This window comes from Rhamphochromis sp. 'chilingali', assembly GCF_963969265.1.
Source record: "Rhamphochromis sp. 'chilingali' genome assembly, chromosome: 16".
Classification (NCBI taxonomy): domain Eukaryota; kingdom Metazoa; phylum Chordata; class Actinopteri; order Cichliformes; family Cichlidae; genus Rhamphochromis; species Rhamphochromis sp. 'chilingali'.
In genome coordinates this window covers 5,701,076-5,719,605 of record NC_137943.1, presented here as the reverse complement: position 1 = coordinate 5,719,605, position 18,530 = coordinate 5,701,076, and the positions used below count along the sequence as shown (strand labels likewise).

Sequence of the window (18,530 nt, the reverse complement as noted above, 5' to 3'; positions counted from 1 at the left end):
GGTGTATTTCAAAAATAAAACTATGAAGACACTCAAAATAAATTTCCTGTGGTGGGAAACTATTTTGTACAACTTTTTTGTATTTACAGTTTTGAGGGACAAGCCTCTTAAATTTCTCTAACTAGAAATATATGTTAAAAAAACAAAAAGATTTTCAATTTTTTTATAGTTTATTGCACTTTGTGACAATTTATGTAATTACTATGCACTTAATGCATACATATTATTAAAATTTGGGCTATAATCGTTGTATTGATGTATAGCAACTTGAAATGCTCCCAAAAATGGCACTACAGCATGTAAAAATATAATATAAGCTCTGGCAGACTTGGTTCTGTAGTAGGTCTTAAAGAGTTAAAGCAACAAAACAATCTGAAGATCCGGTTGGGAGCCGAAAGAGACGACTCTTTTTAGTGAGTCGAGCCGAAAGATACGGTTCTCTAAAAAGATCCGTAATTCCCATCACTACCAGTTACTGATACAGTCACGTGGTACGAACGTCACTGCATACGTAATCAAAGCAAGCCTCGATACGCGCTTCACAAAAACACCCCCGAGATTACCCGACACACTTCGACACATCACTACTGTTACGTTCATTAAAAATATTGAAGTTTAAATCTGAGGAAGATGCAGGATGATGCACGTTATCTCAAACGGTCAGTCATAACGTGAGTTTATTATTCTAAGAGTAATGTGTTTGCTAGATATGGTCACCAATTTAAGTAATATATGGTGTCCATACTATCACGTTAGCTTTACTGTGAACGTCTAACCAACACTTAGAAGATAAGAGGAAGCGTTTTTTAAATTGAAATTCTTGCTAATTAGCTTGCCCTGATCCATGGCATTTCTCTATATAGTGCGATGTTTAATTACCTTTCCAATTTGGGAAATTTCCTGTTTTCTTGCTCGGTGCAGAATGCGAGCATATAATTGTTTATGTTTTAAATAAATAACGACAACGGTCAGTTTGGCGTACATGCAGTTGACAGAAAGGTCACTTAAAATCTCTCACCATTTAAATCAGCCTTCATGGTTGTATTCACATCCCCTTCGTTAGCACAGTTACCCAATTATTTCTAAAAGGAGCCTACTGTGCATGACAACTTATAAACAAATAACGACTGATTTTACGTTTTCCACTGACTTATAAATCCGCCAATAAAAGGAAACATTTTTTAACCTTCCCTACCTGAAGGAAGGGGGATTGGAAATCTGAATTGGAGCTAACATAGCTAGCAAGCTTCCGTGCTAAACTGTGGTGGATAATCGCTAGCTAATTGCACGTAGTGTTGAATTTATTTGCAATCAGGGATTTGCACCGAGTTTAGCTCGTGTTTGTCATGCTTTAACTCTCTGTGGAATCGTGTTTTATTGTTAGCCGGTTAGTAATATTATGCTATTGTCTGGGCGTGTCTTCCTATGTGTTATTGTTATGGGCGGCGGATATTTTACTGGCTTGGCAATTAACGACCTATTTTCTGTAGTAAAATTTAAAGTCATTTTGTTGTGAAATTAACTTGCTAGCTGATTTGCGTCCGATGCAGTTATTATATGGTATGATGTAAATTAAATAACTGGAGTTTTATGTCTTTACTGTATTTTGTACTGCCTGTTCTTGATCGCTCAAAGCAAAGTGACTGTGGGCGGTTTGGACGTCCATCCCACACAGAAGGCCCTTGTAGTCCACTATGAGGTGGAGGCATCTATCCTTGGAGAGAGTGGAGGACATATGCTTGGAGAACGCAAGGAGGGACAAAAAATGTAAGTAAGCGCATCTGTCTTTAGGTTTTACATCACAACAGGACCTCACAAACAAACTAGTGGGTGACATCATGACAGTGTCTTTTGCATTAGGTGTGTGAAAAGAGGACTATTCTGCCTGTGGAAAGGATTAAAAAAAGTAAAAAAAAATGTGTTATTTATGCCAGAAAAAAAAGGCTATTGGGCCACAGTTTTACAATCAGTATATTTATTTTGAATTTAATGAAACCTGCTAGCTTCTGCTTTCTCTTCTGCTCTTTTTTTCATGCTCCAGTATCCGCATGAAAAGTCTTTCTCCTAGTACAGATGTGGGAGCTTTGGCAAAGAAAGTGCTGGAGGAGTGTAAGATGATCCCTGCTTCCCGTCTGCCCCAGGTGGAGCAGCTCCTGTACTACTTGCAGAACAGAAAATCATCCCCGGTGGAGAGCAACGGTTAGTCATACCACCGTCATTGCACCTGTGCTCTGGAGCCCAAAATCTTTACTGTCCAATTCCAACTTTGGCTAACTTCAGTCCCACATGTAGATTGGCAGCTTGTTAGTCCAGCATGTACTGTAAACATTCTAGAAATATTAAGACATGTAAGGAGGTTGTGTAATGGCAGACCTAAAGTATGCACTGTGATGCTAATAAAAGAAAATGTAAACTAATGCAATTAAAGTTTCAAGTTTGGAATTAATGCTGATGTGCTTTGTTTTGGCTGTTTATGTATGTGTGTGTTTTGTCACCAGTGGAAAAAAAAGGAAAAAGAACAGTCAAGCCCAAAGAATTGACACCATTTGAAGGCATAGAGGTAACCATTTGTTCCACTGTAGTTTGATCTCACACAGCAGTAAGCACATGTTCTGTCTTCATTAAAGCAACAACCCGAAGTTGCTCAAATGTGTTGTTTAAATAGTTTGGCTGGTGAAAGAATGCATTTGTTATCAGTCAACAACTTTGTGTGTTTGTTTGTGTTTGTAGTTAAATGAGGAGGCCAGTATAACTAGAGTGGATGAGTATATTGAACTGCTCTATGAAGGGATTCCAGAGAAGATCAGAGGCTCAGCTCTCATCCTGCAGCTTGCCCGTAACCCTGATAACCTGGAGGAGCTACTGCACAATGGTACACTTTTATTCTCCATCTTAATTCTGATGGTTAACAGAGTCGTACCTACAGCAGTTTCCTGACATTCCTGGATAGTTTAAGTGTGTCATCTCTTAAAACTATTTTATATGGTTTGACTCAAACCATTTAATGAAGTTAGTGTAACATCATTGGTACAAACGCACCCTGAGAGCTCATCGTTGTTTACTACCTTTTTTGATTGATTTTTATTTAGCTATATTTTTCTGCATACAGAAAGAACATTTGATTCTCTAATTGTCTAATAATTAAAGGCAGCATGCTTTACTTGTGCTCTATATAATTGTCATTTTCTCCAGAGCAGTAGCAAGTTCTTAGCATATTTTTCCATTTTTTCCTGCACTACAAAATAACTGAACCTAACCAGTGCTCAGTATCGACTCGAAGGTTGTCTCTTTGGGTTATTGTTAGAATACTTCCATTTTGACATCTGTGTTATGATGGTATTTGATGCTAGATATATTGTGTGGACTAAAGTATTGGGCTACCCTTTTGAATTCAGGTGTTTTCATTCTCATTGCCACAAGTGTATAAAATCGAACACCTAGCCATGCAGTCTGCTTTACAAACATTAGTGAAAGAGTGGGTCACTCTAAACCTGTGTTTCCCAACCTTTTGGAGCCATGGCACTTATTTCACATTAGGAAAATCACACAGAACACCACCAAACAAAAATGTCACAAAAAGCATATTGATAATTTTCCCCGTGCACCAGGTATGGCAAAATTGGCTCAGTTTCTTATATCAATGTTATTAATTTTAACTGTCATAAACAGGATGTGACAAGTGATGATAATAATAACAACTGTACTGCATTAAAACATTCACAGCAGGTGGGATATCCAATTTTTAAGTGATGACATATGAACTCTACTTCTGGGTCAAAACTACTCTGCGTTTATCAAGGCTGTTGTGTTTTTAACATGTTTTAATGTTTTGTATCTTGTTCTATTTAATCTGAAAAAGCCCCTAAAAAAGGCAGTGATCACCTTCAGCTACTCTCGGTTTTTATTACCACTGTTCATTTTAAAGCTTTATGCCATGCAGCAGTATATTAATGACTAACCTCGTATTGTGGATGGATTATCTCAGTTGTTTTCCTGACTGAAGTTTAGTCCATTTACAGCATCCTGCCACGCAGTTGCGTTTGTCCCTAACCATCAGGAATAGGTCTGGGTATCGTCACTGATTTCTAGAATCTATTCGATTCCAATTCACAAGGTCCCAAATCGATTCGATTTGATTCAAATATTATAATTCTGATCACGTATCAGTACATATCCATGTTTTTATTTTTGTAAAAAGAAAGCTGACACTTTCGAGACTTTATCGAAGGCGTAAGCATCACAGAAGATGCCTTTGTGTCAAAGTAACTGAGGATAAAACAGAAAAACATGAAGGCGATTTTCCTGGCCTGGGATTTTATAGCAGATGGCCTTAAAAATATTCTGCAGACTGGTGGCTAATAAGCGAGCGAATAATGCAGTAAAGTAAGAGGGAATTCATGACGATGTTTATGTGAAGCGTAGTTTGGATCTTCTTTTGCTGCTGGTTCAGTCAATATTGTTTGGAGATGTCTGTGAAGGTTCTCAGTCATCCAGGTCATCGTAGTCAAAGGAGCTTGCAAAGAAAAGCGTCTGGACTTCTTTAAGTTGCTTGAAGACGTTTCACCTCTCATCCGAGAAGCTTCTTCAGTTCTAAGGTCAAATGGTGGAGAGTCCCAGATATAAACCTAGTGGGAGTAACCCCCCACAGAGGGACAAAAGGACCCCCTGATGATCCTCTAATCGCCTGAGCCAAGGTGTGAAACTGGGTGTGGGTCCCAATCAAAACATCAGTTTTGGGTGTGTTCATTGTGAAACCTGGCCCCACCTTATCTAACATGCGAATTCCTGAGGTCAGATGGCCCAGGATGTGAGTGGGCGTTAAGGCGTCTGGGAAGGGATCTCAAAACTGGATTATAGATGGCAGACAGTTGGTGTCGTAAACCCCCGCCTCTGTTCAAAGATGGTCGCTCACAGTGGACATAGATGGCTTCTTTCACTCCTCTTTCAAACCATCTGTCCTCTCTGTCCAAAATGTGAACATTGGCATCCTCGAAAGAGTGTCCTTTATCCTTAAGATGCAGATGGACTGCTGAGTCTTGTCCTGTGGAGGTGGCTCTTCTGTGTTGTGCCATGCGCTTGGGAAGTGGCTGTTTGGTCTCTCCAATGTAGAGGTCTGAGCATTCCTCGCTGCACTGTACAGCATACACCACATTGTTAAGTTTGTGTTTTGGCGTTTTGTCTTTTGGGTGAACCAGTTCCTGTCTGAGCGTGTTGCTGGGTCTGAAATACACTGGGATGTCATGCTTGGAGAAAACTCTCCTGAGTTTCTCTGATACACCGGCTACATAGGAGATGACAATGTTGTTGCATCTGTCCTTCTTATCCTCCCTCGCTGGTGTCTGGTCTTCTTTTCTGTGCCTCTTTGCTGACTTTAAGAACGCCCATTTAGGATAGCCGCACGTTTTGAGTGCTTCCTTTACATGTGTGTGTTCCTTCTTTTTTCCTTCAGGCTTAGAGGGAACATGTTCTGCCCGGTGGTGTAGGGTCCTAATTACTCCAAGTTTGTGTTCCAAAGGGTGATGGGAGTCAAAGAGGAGGTACTGGTCCGTGTGTGTGGGCTTCCGGTAAACTTCGATGTTGAGTTTGCCGTTCTCTTCAATGTGCACGGCGCAGTCCAGGAAAGGCAAACAGTTGTCCCTTGTGTCTTCCCTGGCGAACTTGATGTTTTTATCCACAGCGTTAATGTGCGCAGTGAAGGATTCCACTTCTTGTGTCTTGATTTTGACCCAGGTGTCGTCCACACATCTGTACCAGTGGCTGGTACAGATATGTCTCTCTGTTTGGAGAGAAATAAAACCTGCAGCTTCAGACTCTAGTGCAAAAAGGACGTAAACACAAAGCATGGACCCACTGAAACATCAGAATCAGTGAGCTGTCTGCTTTCAGCCCTGACCGTGTCTGTGTCTGTGCCGCTGGGTGAGAAAGGCGACATCTCACTGATTGTGATGCGTCGGCGGGTCCACGCTTTGTGTTTACGTCTTTGTGCAGAATCCGTGTACCTGCTCCCATTTACTGTTTTAGCTCTTTGGTGGTTGTTGAAATCTTGTAAGGTTTAACCTGAGATTCTGGCGTTTCGGGCAAAATAAATTTATATTTAAAATCAATTCAGGATTTTAATGAAATGTCTGTCCTAGATATTCCACGATAAACTGTAAGTGGGCGCAGGCTAGCTGCTCTCAGCCGCATGGCATGTGGTCGTCCGCTCAACGCACTGAGCTAACAGGCACCCCATAAAACGGCAAATATGAGACAGAAAATAAAGTTATGGGCTACACAGACTATATGACTAAGGATTAAGGATTTTGAACTGCGAAACATGTAAAGCTACTTTAAGACTCAAAGACCAAAAATCTGCTCCTGGAAATGGGCTCAATAGGTTCTCTATTGCCCCAAGTATCTTTTTCTAACTGAAAATTTGTTAGATGGCACATGTTATATCACAATATATTATTGTGCCGTTATCTGCTGTACTTATGATGTGAAAACTTCCCTTGTCTTTCCTAATAGAGACAGCTCTTGGTGCTTTGGCCAGAGTACTAAGGGAGGATTGGAAGCAGAGTGTAGACCTAGCCACCATCATCATTTATATATTCTTCTGCTTCTCCAGGTAACACACACACTTACATAGCAGCTCACTTCCATCACATTTATTCTTACTGTTGTGTTTAATCCTCTTACCTTTCCTCCTCCAGTTTCTCCCAGTTTCACGGGGTGGTGAGTCATTATAAAATAGGCGCCCTGTGTATGAGTGTGGTCGAACATGAATTGAAGAGATACGACGCATGGCGTGAGGAGCTACGCAAGAAAAACAAGGCCTATATCCTTTTTATTGGTGTTTTTTGCTTACTTTTCTGCTCTCTCCCTTTATAGTTTTGCTGACTTAATGAGAATGTACTCATTAAGTCAGCAAAAATAATGTTTTCCTTAATGTTCTTTTGCGCACGTGAGTCTGCACCAGAGAATGGCTCCCTGAGACGAGACCAGGACAAGGCTCTCAGAAAATACCATGGCCTTTTGGCTAAGCAGGAACAGCTGCTCAGAGGTAGGCTTTGTTTTTGTTTTTTGTTTTTTTTTTTAATCTCCTCATTCAGAACTTTTGTTGATCAGATGTAACTGAAATTACTATATCATCTCTAATTTTCTGTTTCTCCTCCTCACTTCTGCTGGCCTGTTTTTCTCTGGTTCTTAGTGTCTCTTTACCTCTTGCTGAACCTTGCTGAGGATACGAGGACAGAACTGAAGATGAGGAATAAAAACATTGTTGGCTTGTTGGTCAAAGTTCTTGAACGTGATGATGAGGAGCTGCTTGTCCTGGTGGTTTCTTTCCTTAAAAAACTCTCCATCTTTCTTGAGAATAAGAATGACATGGTGGGTGGTAGAAACAAGACTTTCAGATTCGATAACGCTTGCCAGGAGCATAGGAGAAACAGTCCTGATGATCATTTTTATGTTACAGAGATCTGTTGTTAACCAAGTCAACTTCATTTATTTTTATTCTACATCCTTTGTTTAAAAATAGGGGGGGGGACCCGGTTTGCATTGTTTTTGCATTGTTATTCCTTCTTCCTCTGGTAATGATTGTGGGGAAATATTCTGTAAGTCAGTTGTCTTCCAGTATTGTAAGTCTTCTGTAGTGCAGAGGTTAGGTTGGTTTTTTTTTTGGGGAGGGGGCTGTAAATGGTAGTGTCTTATTGACAAGCTCCACATAATATGTAGCTATTAGCTTCTAATATTGGAAAGTAGGTAAACAGTAGAATAATAGTAATCCTTGCTTTGGATTTCTGAATTTGTCTTTTTTCGTTTATTGTGATGCCCTTGATGTTCATTCAGCTCTTGTCGGTGGCATAAATTATTTTCTGCTGAATTTACCATCATTAGATTTGCTATAATCTGTGTTTGTCTCTGATTTGTAGGCTGAGGTGGATACAGTGGAGCAGTTGGCTCGCCTGGTTCCCTGTAAACATGAAGACTTATTAAACTTGACTCTACGTTTGCTGCTCAACCTCTCCTTTGACTCTGGACTTAGAGCCAAGATGGTAGAAGTTGGCCTGTTACCTAAACTCACTGTCCTGTTAGGTAATGATGCACGCTAGTTTAATAGCATGCAGCACATAGCGATCCATTCACAGTACTTTTAGCAAAGTGACTGCTGGGAACAAACGTGTAGCTTACAGCTTTTTAAGTATTGCTGATAAGTCGACACACAATCATCACTGTGGATTGTTACATCCTGAATAAAAATTGTTCACATTCTCCTGGTGTTATAAAAGCACTTCATGCTTATGTTGAAAATCTCCTCTTCAGCTGTGATCAAACTGAAAAATGCAACCCAAACGATAAACGGAGATTGTTGCCCGCACAGGGAGATCTCTGTTCAGTCTCCATTCAGTCCATCAAATGATCTCTGTTTTTCCCTTTTTGGTTGCACCTTTTCCACCTTTCACTGCAGCTTTGCGAGTAAATGGTAGGTGTGTGCAGACAAGTTGCGTCTTCAAACTACGGGTGACTGCAGGAATCTGCTGTTGACCAAAGAAAGTTCAGTTCAAGCAATTCTGACAAGTTGGAATGAATTAGTAGGGTACAGAGATTCACTTGTTGTTTGAGTAGAACAAAGAAAGGAATAATTGGAATGGAATTTAAAACTAAATTAATGACAACCAAACTAGAAAAAAAGCCACAGGTAGCTTTAAAATAAAGGGTTAAACTCACCTACTTCAAACTGTGTCCTGTTTACAGCCTGCTTTTAAAGCTACTGTATATTTGAGATTCTTTGGATTCAACTGCCTCTTCAGTCAACTTCTTGCCACTTAATTCAGTTAGGGAACTTCTTTAATGAACACAAAAACCTTGGTTTAAATCTTGCACTAGCTTAGCACCAGATGAAAGATGCTCTTTATATATCCCAGATTTGGGAAATGCATTTATCTCTGCGTTTTGCTTTTATAGTTAATAGCCTTGCAGTGTAGCTGTTGTGAACCCTTGGCATTTTATGCAAAACTGTAACATGGTAATGGTATCATCGTTATTGTGTGTGTTTTCAGGGGATGAGAACAACAGACAGATGGCAATGCGTATCCTGTACCACATCAGCATGGATGACCGGTTCAAGGGCATGTTTGTTTATACTGACTGCATACCACAGGTACAAAATGTACACTGAGCTGAACACTCATAGTGCCTGAGTTCTAAAGTCTTAGGTACAATTTTGTGTGTTTGTGTGTAGCTAATGCAAATGCTGTACGAGCATGGTGAGGAGGAAATTGAAACTGAGCTCATCTCCATCTGCATCAACCTGGCTGCAAACAAGAAGAATGCACAACTCATGTGTGAAGGTATTTTACTTTTTGCACAAGTTAGACCATTGCCTCACCATCACAGGTACCAGATGTCTGTATGGCTTTTGGAAGAGATTATTCTGAGTGTCTCTCCATTCCTAGGAGATGGATTGAAGATGCTTATGAAAAGAGCTCTGAAGATGAAAGACTGCCTCCTCATGAAGATGATCAGAAACATCTCACAACATGATGGCCAAATCAAATCACTGTTCATAGTGAGTTATATGCAATAAAGAAAACGTTACAAACTAAAATTATCATTATTATCAGTCATTATTTAATAATCATTGTGTACGGAAATTGCTGTGATCAGTATTGACCTAAACATCAGCCTTGTTTTCAGGATGGTTGAGGTGGGGTGTTTTTGTTTTTTGTTTGTTTGTTTGTTTTGTTTTTTGATTGTTTGTTTTTAATTGTGTAAATTCTCTTCTTGCTTTGTCAGGACTATGTTGGTGACCTGGCAGCGGAGATTAAAGAAGAGGAAGAAGAGGATTGGGTTCTGGAGTGTCTGGGGACTCTAGCCAACCTCACCATCCCTGACCTGGACTGGGAGTTGGTGCTGAAGGAGTATAATCTAGTACCTTACCTTAAAGACAGACTTAAACCAGGTGCCTTCACATAATTTTTCATTTCATCTCTTTTAATATAGTGGAATTTGTGCACTTGTTGGGACAGAGAGTACTAGGAAACTTGCTATGGTTTGGCCATAGTTCTTTTCACAGAAAAAACTAACTGTTACTCCCCTCGAGTCTTAATAAAGCTCAACTTGTTCTTTGCGTTTTAACTGACATTTATTTCAGACAGGAGGATTCTTCGACATGTCTTAACATGTAATGATGTCCAACCACAGCCGATACAATGCCGTCAGAACTAAAAAGAAATACAAACTTAGATGAATATTCTTAAGCATTATATATGACGAAACATTCCAAAAAAAGGATCAATAAAGTACACATTACAGCTCTCACTGCGGTAATTGCACTGGAATATCACGCAACACTCGCGTATTTACATACAACGATAAGAAACAAAATAAAACATTTACCTCATTGGCCTCACTCAAAGGGAATAAAACTTTCATCTTTACATTGTGGGGAGATCCAACTCTTTTATAACTTTCTGTAGATGTGCAAACCTCGTGGCTCTTCTCTTAATTAGCTTGCTGAGTGTGACAGCCAAAAAAATGCCCTCTTAGCAACAACAGACGGAACTTTAGAAAAGGTTCCTATCTAATTGCACAATTAGCACAAATAACACATTTAAACATATAAATCTAATCAACGAAACATGAATTACTATTTATTTCTTATTTATTAATATTTCAACTAATTATTGTTTCAACCTTAAATATCTAATAAAAGGAACCTAAATGCGAGAGTTGCCCATGACGGCAGCTACACTAACATTGTATTTGTTGTTCCCATATTAAAGATGTTTATTTCTTTGTTCTACTATAAAGCAGTTGTTTATAACTAGTGCTAAATAAATACTGCAAAACTATCAAAAAGTCAGAAAATGGTTAACTTAACTGCTCTCTTTTGACTGGAATAACTTTCTAAAACTACACTTCCTTCTGTCTGTTTCAGGTTCAGCAGAGGATGATCTCATCCTGGAGGTGGTCATAATGATCGGAACGGTATCCATGGATGATGCCTGTGCCGTCATGTTAGCTAAATCTGGCATTATTCCTGCACTTATTGAGCTACTGAACGGTAACATGCATACCAGTGGTTTCCCCAAAAATGTATTACATATAACTTTCCTGTGTCCTTGGTCTATAAACTGCTTATCATGGGTCTCCTTTGTTTAATATAGCCCAGCAGGAGGACGATGAGTTTGTATGCCAGATTGTCTACGTCTTCTATCAAATGGTGTTTCACCAAGCTACACGAGATGTGATTATCAAAGACACCCGTATCCTTCCGTCTTTGAGATATATACACTGAACAAAAATATAAACGCAACACTTTTGTTTTTGCTCCCATTCCCCATGGGATGGACGTAGAGACCTAAAATTCATTCCAGATACACAATATAACCATCCCTCCCAAACAGTGGTCACAAATCAGTCCAAATGTGTGGTAGTGGGCACATCTGCTATATTGAGATAATCCATCCCACCTCACAGGTGTGCCACATCAGGATGCTGATCTGACATCATGAGTAGTGCACAGGTGTACCTCAGACTGCCCACAACAAAAGGCCACCCTGGAATGTGCAGTTTTGTCTCACAGCAAAATGCCACAGATGCCACAAGCAATGAGGGAGCGTGCAATTGGCATGCTGACAGCAGGAATGTCAACCAGATCTGTCGCCCGTGCATTGAATGTTCATTTCTCAACCATAAGCCGTCTCCACAGGCGTTTCAGAGAATATGGCAGCACATCCAACCGGCCTCACAACCGCAGACCTCGTGTAACCACACCAGCCCAGGACCTCCACATCCAGCAGGTTCACCTCCAAGATCGTCTGAGACCAGCCACCCAGACAGCTGCTGGAACAATTGGTTTGCACAACCAAACAATTTCTGCACAAACTGTCAGAAACCGTCTCAGGGACGCTCAACTGTATGCCCGTCGTCCTCATCCAGCTCTTCGCCGTAACAGACTTGTGTGGGAAAATGCTCACATTCGATGGCGTCTGGCACGTTGGAGAGGTGTGCGCTTCACGGATGAATCATGGTTCACATTGTTCAGGGCAGATGGCAGCTGAGAATGTCCCAGTTCTTGCATGGCCAGCATACTCACCGGACATGTCACCCATTGAGCATGTTCGGGATGTGCTTGACCGGCGTATACGACAGCGTGTACCAGTTCCCACGAATATCCAACAACCTCGCACAGCCATTGAAGTGGAGTGGACCAACATTCCACAGGCCACAATTGACAATCTGATAGACTCCATGCGACGATGTGTTGCACTGCATGAGGCAAATGGTGGTCACACCAGATACTGACCGGTTCTGGGTCCCCAGACCCCCAATAGTGCAAAAAACTGCACATTCCAGGGTGGCCTTTTGTTGTGGGCAGTCTGAGGTACACCTGTGCACTACTCATGATGTCAGATCAGCATCCTGATGTGGCACACCTGTGAGGTGGGATGGATTATCTCAATATAGCAGATGTGCCCACTACCACACATTTGGACTGATTTGTGACCACTGTTTGGGAGGGATGGTTATATTGTGTATCTGGAATGAATTTTAGGTCTCTACGTCCATCCCATGGGGAATGGGAGCAAAAACAAAAGTGTTGCGTTTATATTTTTGTTCAGTGTATATGTGTATATATATGTATATGTGTGTGTGTGTGTATATATATATATATATATATATATATATATATATATATATATATATATATATATATATGTATATATATATATGTATATATATATATATATATATATATATATGTATATATATATATATATATATATATATGTATATATGTATATATATATCTATATAAAACACCCAGCACGCCCCTGCGGGCGGTTTATCCTTCAAGCTCGGGTCCTCTACCAGAGGCCTGGGAGCTTGAGGGTCCTGCGCAGTATCTTAGCTGTTCCCAGGACTGCGCTCTTCTGGACAGAGATCTCCGATGTTATTCCCGGGATCTGCTGGAGCCACTCGCCTAGCTTGGGAGTCACCGCACCTAGTGCTCCGATTACCACGGGGACCACCATTACCTTCACCCTCCACATCCTCTCGAGCTCTTCTCTGAGCCCTTGGTATTTCTCCAGCTTCTCGTGTTCCTTCTTCCTGATATTGCTGTCATTCGGAACCGCTACATCGATCACTACGGCCGTCTTCTTCTGTTTGTCTACCACCACTATGTCCGGTTGGTTAGCCACCACCATTTTGTCCGTCTGTATCTGGAAGTCCCACAGGATCTTAGCTCGGTCATTCTCCACCACCCTTGGGGGCATCTCCCACTTTGACCTCGGGACTTCCAGGTTATACTCGGCACAGATGTTCCTGTACACTATGCCGGCCACTTGGTTATGGCGTTCCATGTATGCCTTGCCTGCTAGCATCTTGCACCCTGCTGTTATGTGCTGGATTGTCTCTGGGGCATCTTTACACAGCCTGCACCTGGGGTCTTGCCTGGTGTGATAGACCCCAGCCTCTATGGATCTTGTACTCAGAGCTTGTTCTTGTGCTGCCATGATTAGTGCCTCTGTGCTGTCTTTCAGTCCAGCTTTGTCCAGCCACTGGTAGGATTTCTGGATATCAGCCACCTCCTCTATCTGCCGGTGGTACATACCGTGCAGGGGCCTGTCCTTCCATGATGGTTCCTCGTCTTCCTCCTCTTTCTTGGGTTTCTGCTGCCTGAGGTATTCACTGAGCACTCGGTCAGTTGGGGCCATCCATCCTGGACTGTGGTGCTGACACTCACCAGTCCCCGGCCCCCTTCCTTCCGCTTAGCGTACAGCCTCAGGGTGCTGGACTTGGGGTGAAACCCTCCATGCATGGTAAGGAGCTTTCTTGTCTTTATGTCAGTGGCTTCTATCTCCTCCTTTGGCCAGCCTATTACCCCAGCAGGGTACCTGATCACGGGCAGGGCGTACGTGTTGATGGCCCGGATCTTGTTCTTACCATTCAGCTGACTCCTCAGGACTTGCCTGACCCTCTGCAGGTACTTGGTGGTTGCAGCCTTTCTAGCGGCCTCTTCATGGTTCCCATTTGCCTGCGGGATCCCTAGGTACTTGTAACTGTCCTCTATGTCTGCAATGTTGCCTTCTGGTAGTTCAATCCCCTCAGTTCTGACTACCTTCCCTCTCTTTGTTACCATCCGACTACACTTCTCCAGTCCGAACGACATTCCAATGTCATTGCTGTATAGCCTGGTAGTGTGGATCAGTGAATCGATGTCTTGTTCACTCTTGGCATACAGCTTGATGTCATCCATGTACAGGAGGTGGCTGACAACTGCTCCGTTCCGTAGTCGGTATCCGTAGCCAGTCTTGTTAATGATCTCACTGAGGGGGTTCAGGCCTATGCAGAACAGCAGTGGGGACAGAGCATCTCCTTGGTAGATCCCGCACTTGATGGTGACTTGTGTTATGGGCTTGGAGTTGGCCTCTAGTGTTGTACGCCACATCCCCATTGAGTTCCTGATGAAGGCTCTTAGGGTCCCATTGATCTTGTACAATTCTAGGCATTCCAGTATCCAGCTGTGGGGCATTGAGTCATAGGCCTTCTTGTAATCAATCCAGGCAGTGCACAGGTTGGTCAGTCTGGTCTTGCAGTCTCGGCTGACTGTTCTGTCTACCAGTAGCTGGTGTTTTGCACCTCTGGTATTCTTGCCAATTCCTTTCTGTGCCCCACTCATGTATTGACCCATGTGCCTGTTCATCTTAGCTGCTATGATGCCTGACAGGAGCTTTCACGCGGTGCTGAGGCAGGTTATTGGTCGGTAGCTGGAGGGGACCGGTCCCTTCTGGGGGTCCTTGAGGATCAGGATTGTCCGGCCTTCGGTTAGCCATTCTGGGTGTCTCTCATTGGCTAGCAGCTGGTTCATTTGTGCCGCCAGAGTGCAGTCAGCTTCTTCAGCCAGTAGGCGTGAACCATGTCGGGGCCTGGTGCTGTCCAAACTCTTGATATTGGAGACCCTTTCTTGGATGTCTGTCACTGTGGTGGTTACTGGATCCTGTTCAGGAAGGTTGCTGTGGTCTGCCCTCAGATCCACTAGCCACTGAGCATTGCCGTTATGGGTCGTTCTCACATATGCACTTCCAGTATTGGTCTGTCTCCTGTCTTGGTGGTGCTGTTCTCATATTGTTCCAATGCTACTGAGAGTACACCTTGGATGGTTCTGTGGAGAACAGCTGGTTTATTCTCCTGCCTTTGGTCTCTCTGGTGTACCTCTTCAAGCGGCTGGCCAAGGTTGTGATTCATTTCTCTCTCGCTCTCTCTCTCTGTATGTGTGTATGTATATATGTCTGTCTGTCTTACAGCACTATCTGAGGATTTCTGTGGGTTTTCTTTAACCCTCTTTGTAGAGGCTCCAGCTTACCTCATTGATCTGATGCATGACAAGAATGCAGAAATTAGAAAAGTGTGTGACAACACCCTTGATATTATTGCTGTAAGTTAACAATGTGCTACTGATGGATGTCTGTTTTCTAAAATAAGGACTAGAAATGCACCTTCATATTTTTGGTCTGTCTCCTCCAAGGAATATGACGAAGAGTGGGGCAGGAAAATTCAGTCAGAGAAGTTCCGTTTCCACAACAACCAGTGGCTGGAGATGGTTGAGAGTCGGCAAGCAGATGAGTCTGAGCCTTATCTTTATGATAACGACAATGACCGGACTGATCTCTTCTACAGTGCAGGTACACTGAGCAAAGACTCAGCTGTGCATGTAGAACAGGAAAATTGACCAGCCTGACAGTAAATTTTACCTTCCCAACAAGACTTGACAGTTTGTTTTGGGGGGGGGGGGGGGGGACTGGCAGGTTGTCATTTTGACCTCATCCCATAACAGCAGCAGAAATGGCAAGGAAATCATTTCCTGAGGAAGTTGATGTTTAATTTTTATAAATGATTAGGATTTGACAAAATAAGCATTTAACATGAATTTTTAGAAGTTGTCTAGTGATTTATTTCATTACAGATTGTAAAGGTAAAATATATTTTAGTGTCCACAATTAAACAAAGCAAATATAATGAAGCTATTAATAACAAGGAACTCACTGTGAAATAGCTCATTGACTACATTTAAAAGTTTACCATACAATCGGCTACAACAAAATAAACCAAATTTTAATAAATAAATTATTGTAAACGTAGAATACTGAAAATGTATCAATCTGTCCACCTCTGTTTTATGCCACTGGACCTCTTCCCACACCGACCATCCACTTTCCCCCCATCTGTAGCCCTTCACCCAGTCCTCACCCCTTAAAACCATCCGATTTGGCTGCTCCTCTCTGGATTTCACTGTTGTGCGGATTAGTACAAACACTCAGGTCTCTGTTGTGTTCAACCAGCAAAAACTCTGGCTACAGCGCCTGTGCTAATAGTTATTTATCTTTAACTAGCTTTTGATCATGATATAGCAGCATTCTTATCTAAATGTATATGTGTTTGTTTTGTTTACACACAATACAGCCAAGTATGTACTGATTAGTGTTTTACATTTCTCTGGGGTCAAAATGACTTATTTGGCAGTTCTAGGCATAAATTATCATTTTTGTTTGTTTTTATTCCAGTTTATCACACAAAATTCACAGAATGAATAATCAATAATCGAAATCGAAATAACAAAACAACCCACCTGACGGTTCTCTTAAGAGATGGAAATAAGAAGAGATGTCTTCTGTGTGATATTATTAAATTATTATTTGTACTGAATGTCATTGCATTCAGTAAATTCACATTTAACATCAAAAGCAAAAACTGACTTTTACAGGTAAGTAACTACATAGCAGGGACTCAAAATAGGCTAGAACTTGAAATTTAGACTTTTAGTCTGTTTACACTTTTTAAATTAAATGTATCTGCTGGTTTATTGTTGTGTTCTTCAATCTTTTAGATGGAATAACTCCAGGAGATGGCTCAGTCAGCCCAGACTTCTTCAGTGACCTGCAACCGCAGAATGGAGACTCGCACCATGCAGGGTGAGTTAACAGGAGACAGAAACATTCTAGCCATTCTACAGCTTACTGAATTTTAAATTCAGGCAATCAAAGCCTCCACCTCTTTTGCCACACTATAAAATCCCAGTCCAGTGTTTCACATTTTTATTTTTCATACTGTTAAATTGGCTTTTTTTTTTTTTTTTGTAACTTTGTCTACCAGAGACATTGGCGATGTTTTCGACCAGACCAGCTCATCACCTGCACGACCAGCCACGGCCTATGGCTTCAGACCCGATGAGCAGCCCTTTTATCAGTACTCATAGACACTTTGAGTCTGCTTTGTTCACATCGTCTTTGTTTCATTCCTCTCCACCAAGTGCATATTCACACATTATCTACAACTCCACTCTCATTGTTTAATTTATTAAAGTGACAGCCCCTTGCAGTGTAGCATTTCATATGCCTCATCTTGACATGTTAAGAATAGTTGTAGTTATTCAGACAGTGCTTTCAAATGCTGAAATTAATAATACAGACCACACTAACACTGCAGATTGCATACAATTTTCACTTAGCTATTTCATCTATTTACAATCATCTCAAGCAGAACTAGTTACGTCTTTCTTTAAAATTTGCTTCTGTATGTTGGTAGGTTTTGCTTTTCTTTTTTTTTCTTATGTGATAATTAATATTTATACAAAAATATTCAGCGTCTTTATTGAACTGTTTGAGATCCTTCATTTTGGCTCCTTCAAAACCATGTCAACATGTGACATTTATTTAATGAGTTTACAGCATGTTTCTTTTATCTATGTCACTGTAAAATGGGAACATTGTTGTTACAGCCTAGGGTGCTTTCACACTGGCCAGCTAGTCTGGATCTCCACAAAAAGACTTCCTCCTTGTGTATTAGTCGGGGATAGATTTCAGTTCATGTTAAATGTTGCATAAGTAAATTTGTGACTGTTAAAAGGTCCAAGTTGATGTAGGAGCTGAATGCTGACCAACAGATAAAAGCCTGGTGCCTACATTACCTGCAGGGCAGTGTAGTTGCTGACAGTTTGTTCAAATCATTCTGTGATCCGCTGGTATACCTTAAGTCTGCAGCAGAGAGGAGAGCAGGCTATAGTCTGCTGAGCCGCATTGACATTTTTTTTTAAACTGTGAAATTCTTCAGCTCCTTAAGTGAAATTCTATGTTAGCATTATTAGAAATTAGGAAACTGCAAAGGCTTTAAACACCTGTCCCCCTGCCCCCTTGTTGTTGTTTTTTTGTTGTTGTTGTTGTTTTTTTTATATTGATGTGCAATAGTGAAGTGCTGTCTGTTTCCATCTCTGTTACTACAAGCTGAAAAATAAAATTTCGTCATGTCTTTCATGATCTCATTGGCTAATGATTTAAATTGTAAGAAACAGCAATGACTTCAAATACAATTCCCAAGAAGGAAAATTGGTAAACGATGCTTGTTTCTTATTTTTTGTAGCACTCCCAGGTGGTACTGTGCCATTAGTTCATTTTCTTAGTCTTTGCCATTGTTCTCTAGTTTTCTGCATGCATTTCAAAGTGTATGTACATCACATACAAATTAATATTTAAAAAATGCAAACC

At 41.2% G+C, this 18,530-nt stretch overlaps 1 protein-coding gene across 2 annotated transcripts; it reads left to right on the top strand.

Annotated features, from left to right (window-relative positions):
* Nucleotides 1–519: 519 nt before the first annotated feature.
* LOC308412775 (kinesin-associated protein 3-like) lies at nucleotides 520–18,302 on the top strand. 2 transcript variants are annotated; one of them, XM_080907342.1, is made up of 20 exons: nucleotides 520–659; nucleotides 1,636–1,767; nucleotides 2,042–2,199; nucleotides 2,499–2,560; nucleotides 2,731–2,872; nucleotides 6,508–6,607; nucleotides 6,693–6,832; nucleotides 6,944–7,042; nucleotides 7,190–7,368; nucleotides 7,914–8,076; nucleotides 9,042–9,142; nucleotides 9,224–9,332; nucleotides 9,438–9,550; nucleotides 9,778–9,943; nucleotides 10,922–11,047; nucleotides 11,151–11,249; nucleotides 15,342–15,427; nucleotides 15,518–15,674; nucleotides 16,877–16,961; nucleotides 17,143–18,302. In XM_080907342.1, exons 1-20 carry the CDS (start codon nucleotides 631–633, stop codon nucleotides 17,243–17,245), a joined length of 2,349 nt encoding a protein of 782 aa, XP_080763468.1. In that variant the 5' UTR covers nucleotides 520–630; the 3' UTR covers nucleotides 17,246–18,302. The 2 variants fall into 2 exon arrangements, with proteins under 2 accessions (XP_080763468.1, XP_080763467.1); XM_080907341.1 differs by having other exon boundaries at nucleotides 520–671.
* The last annotated feature ends 228 nt before the right edge of the window (nucleotides 18,303–18,530 follow it).

What these genes read in the sequence shown, in the direction of transcription:
- LOC308412775 (XM_080907341.1), top strand. Translation starts at nt 631, where the DNA reads ATGCAGGATGATGCACGTTATCTCAAACGGTCAGTCATAAC. An exon ending in TGATCTCTTCTACAGTGCAG is followed by an intron (nt 15,675 to 16,876) that starts GTACACTGAGCA and finishes TCAATCTTTTAG; the next exon opens with ATGGAATAACTCCAGGAGAT. An exon ending in GGAGACTCGCACCATGCAGG is followed by an intron (nt 16,962 to 17,142) that starts GTGAGTTAACAG and finishes TTTGTCTACCAG; the next exon opens with AGACATTGGCGATGTTTTCG.